This window comes from Panicum virgatum, chromosome 8N (assembly GCF_016808335.1).
Source record: "Panicum virgatum strain AP13 chromosome 8N, P.virgatum_v5, whole genome shotgun sequence".
NCBI classification, from domain to species: Eukaryota; Viridiplantae; Streptophyta; class Magnoliopsida; order Poales; family Poaceae; genus Panicum; species Panicum virgatum.
Genome location: NC_053152.1, coordinates 7,038,535 through 7,042,530, shown reverse-complemented (window position 1 = coordinate 7,042,530; position 3,996 = coordinate 7,038,535). Strand labels below are relative to the sequence as shown.

Genomic DNA, 3,996 nt, shown 5'->3' with positions numbered 1-3,996 from the left:
CCGCTCCACCAAAAGAGCCAGACTGTAGTTGTTTTTGGAGGAGCGAAGCCCCGCCAAACAGGTCTATAGCTGAGTGTTCTTTGTCTGCCCCCCCCCCCCCCACCCCCCAATTGACCCTATGAACATTCTTTATTCCTGCTAGCCCGAAATCTCCATCGGCACAAATTAAAATTAAAAAAAAAGCATCAGCAAGAACCAAAGTAAACACCGGCCATAATGATGCCTTTGTTGCCATGCAAACCATTTCAAACTCCCAAGTCACTCCCCTGATTGATTGGTGGAGCTTTCCCCCCAATAAACAAACATTTGACACCTAACTTGTTCAGCTATAAAAGGGTCAGGGAGTCCCAACTCCCAAGCACCATCCAACTTCCACATCATCTCTTCTCCTAGTTCTTCTTCTTCTTCGCCCGCTTCTCCAAGTCTTGCCATTGTCGATCCTCGTTTGATCCATAGCCAGCCAACTCTCTGAAGGATCGGAGGTAGCAGCTTATTATTAGGTGTCAGTTTGCAGCGATGGCGATCCCGGTGATTGACTTCTCCAAGCTGGAGGGTCCCGAGAGGGCCGAGACCATGGTGGCCATTGCCGCCGGGTTTGAGGACGTGGGGTTCTTCCAGCTGGTGAACACCGGCATCCCTGATGAGCTCCTGGAGCGGGTGAAGAAGGTGTGCAGCGACTGCTACAAGGTGCGGGAGCAGGGCTTCAAGGACTCCAACCCTGCGGTGAAGGCCCTGGCGGACCTTGTGGAGAAGGAAGGCGAGGGCCTCGCGCCGAGGAAGATCGAGAACATGGACTGGGAGGACGTCTTCACCCTTCAGGACGACCTGCCATGGCCTTCCAACCCTCCTGCCTTCAGGTGAGTGCTGCCATGACGACTCTTTGTCTTGCTGAATTTCTTTGAATGCCTGCTTGAACTTTTCCTGATGACGCAGGGAGACGATGATGGAGTACCGGAAGGAGCTGAGGAAACTTGCGGAGAAGCTGCTGGGCGTGATGGAGGAGCTGCTGGGGCTGGAGGAGGGGCACATCAGGAAGGCCTTCACCAACGACGGCGACTTGGAGCCCTTCTACGGCACCAAGGTCAGCCACTACCCGCCGTGCCCGCGGCCGGACCTCATCGACGGCCTCCGCGCGCACACCGACGCCGGCGGCCTCATCCTGCTGTTCCAGGACGACCGCGTCGGCGGCCTCCAGGCGCAGCTCCCCAACGACCGCTGGGTCGACGTGCAGCCCCTCGAGAACGCCATCGTCATCAACACCGGCGACCAGATCGAGGTCATCACTATTATTCTCCCTTTATTAATTTACTACTACCGCACTAGTGCCGTTGATTAGATCGTACTTGATTACTGCCTAAGTGCTTGCTTAATGGCTAATGCTTCATTCGTGCCCACGACACGAGAGCCTGCTGATCGATCCTTAAAAATATCATCAGTCAAACCTCAAACCGAATCATCCCAAGATTTTGTGCCCTTCTTAGCTTGACAGGATCCTCCCTTCAATTCCTTAAGAAACTGAAACTGCTGTTCTCTGTTTGATTCTTGGCATGCATCTCATCACAAGCTCCACTGCAGGTTCTGAGCAACGGGCGGTATAAGAGCGCGGGGCACCGCATCCTGGCGACCCGGGACGGCAACCGCCGTTCCGTCGCCTCCTTCTACAACCCGGCGCGCCTGGCGAGCATCGCTCCGGCGACCCCTGCCACCGGCGAGGGCGCCGCCGACTACCCGGCCTTCGTGTTCGGCGACTACATGGAGGTGTACGTCAAGCAGAAGTTCGGGCCCAAGGAGCCCAGGTTCGCGGCCATGGCGACGGCGACCAAGTGAGCAGCAGCTGCTGAGACGCGTGCACACAGCAGGCATGATCTGAACCTGCTGGGAGCTTAATTGCTCTGGATTAAGCTATTAATTTTTGACGCGCGTGCAGAACGGACGTGTCAGACAACAGATATGTGTGGTAGTGTGCCCTGCAGCGAGCAGTCACAAGAATATAGTAATAGCTATTGTGACAGATAAGCTTGCTTGTGGTGAGCTGTGGTCAACGATTTGTAGCTTAAAATGGCATCTGTGAGGTCTCTTTTCCTTTTTATTTTTTTTACACTTTTCCTTTCAATTTGGGTCCTCAGATTGCTAATGTGGTCAAAGTGGTTTGTAATTGTAAATTACTGAGAAAATATATGTTAAATAAAGTTTCAGTTAGTTTGCTCATACATATATATGTATTGCCTGATGCACTACACATTTTTGTGAACTTGTTTAGAGCATCATATGGCTAGAAAAGTAGGAAAATTTTGGAATTGCTATATTTTTCTGTGGATATCATCATCATTCCCCGATGTTACTGTTACCACTTTATACCTCTAACTTGCTAACTTTGCTCCCTATCCAAATTTTTCCATAAAAGGCCACCTTTTAATGGCGGTGTAATTAATAGATCATGGTCCTTATGTACTTTGACAATCTAACTCAGCCATTAGTTATTTTCCCTCACAAACTTATAAGATTTTAGCCCCACCCTTTTTTCTTAGCCTGATCCTTTGATGTTGTAAGTTCAAATTTATCAAGTAACCATACTGCCATACAGATACAGGTGGCGCTACCATCTATCATAATAAAAAAAATCAACTAAACAAGTTTTCTAAAGGGAAATGTGAAACTAGACATATAAATGTTTAGGGGTGGTTGTTGACAATCAATGCACTTATGTGATTAATGGAGTCATTCCGCTTTGTGTTAGCTATCATTATCTTTCTTACTCCTACGTTGGTATGAAAGTCTCGTAAGGCAAGAGGAAGTACCATCTTGGTAACATCTTTCTATATGTCTCGTTTATTTGTTTCCAACGTGTTTTTGATGTCTTCGAGTCAGTTTATATACTTAAATGTAAGTAACGTTATATTTAGTGTATTTGATTTAAAGTTAACCATTCAGATATGCTCTTATTCTTCCATCAGTAGCGGAGTTAGAATTTTTGTACGATTATGCCAAATTAAATGTTCATATACAAACCGATAAAATCCATTTATTAGTTTGGTAAATTTTCATAAAAATTACCCAACAACTCGGTACACAACAACCAAAATGGCACAAAAAGTCTTAAATTGCAATCCAGATAGTTTAAAACAGCGTACTAATAGTTTGGAATAGAAACAATAAAAGCTTAAATAACAAATTCTACAACCAAATCGCATAATGCATAAGTAATCGACCAATACATCACTAATTTTGGGAATATTAATAAAGTTAGGATTAGGGATTTGGGGGACACTGCTGGAGAAAGGCACATCAGTGCCGGTCACAGGACGGCTTAGTGCCGGTCCCTGTGGCCGGCACTAAATGGCCGGCACTAACGTGACAGACGTTAGTGCCGGCTACTCTGACCGGCACTAACGTGCGTATGTTAGTGCCGATCCGTAATACCAGCCGGCACTAACGTGCCCGAACCCGCCTGAGTCCTGACAGCAAGGTTAGTGCCGGCTGGTATAACTAGCCGGCACTAAATGTTTTTTCTTCTTTATGTTTCTTTTCTTTTCGTTTTTATACGTATGGCTATGCGTATTTCTACCGTATGTGACTACATAGTCGTACTATTTGCATTGCACAGTATTATTAGAACAACATATTACACTAATATTATATATATATATATTTGTCATGTATGGAACACTTAGGAGTTCAAAAGTACATGAGATATTACAAATTATTGCGCACATCAACTATAATAACGTATCAGCTTCCTCGTCGTCGGATCTTCTTGGGCGACGCTTAGACGGAGATCGCCATTAAATTCGCCCTTAGGATTTATGACTTCATCGAGTAGAAATCCGCATATAGCTTCTTGAATTGCCCTGATCCGAGCGATTTCAATGAGTTCTTCTTTCATCCGCCAACGCTGTCACATTTTTCGATAAAAACATGAGAATAAAAAATAATAAATTAAAATAATGAGCAGATGTGATTGTGCTCACGTACATTGAATGCCTCCACTGTCATTTG

The 3,996-nt window shown here is 46.0% G+C and overlaps 1 protein-coding gene across 1 annotated transcript; it reads left to right on the top strand.

Annotated features, from left to right (window-relative positions):
- The first annotated feature begins 380 nt into the window (after positions 1-380).
- Positions 381-2,212, top strand: LOC120685694 (1-aminocyclopropane-1-carboxylate oxidase-like). Its single transcript, XM_039967744.1, has 3 exons — positions 381-857; positions 934-1,276; positions 1,576-2,212. Exons 1-3 carry the CDS (start codon positions 517-519, stop codon positions 1,825-1,827), a joined length of 936 nt encoding a protein of 311 aa, XP_039823678.1. The 5' UTR covers positions 381-516; the 3' UTR covers positions 1,828-2,212.
- Positions 2,213-3,996: the final 1,784 nt, after the last annotated feature.

Coding starts and splice junctions, on each gene's coding strand:
- LOC120685694 (XM_039967744.1), top strand. CDS start 517: ATGGCGATCCCGGTGATTGACTTCTCCAAGCTGGAGGGTCCCGAGAGG. Junction 858..933: donor TCCAACCCTCCTGCCTTCAG/GTGAGTGCTGCC, acceptor CTGATGACGCAG/GGAGACGATGATGGAGTACC. Junction 1,277..1,575: donor ACACCGGCGACCAGATCGAG/GTCATCACTATT, acceptor GCTCCACTGCAG/GTTCTGAGCAACGGGCGGTA.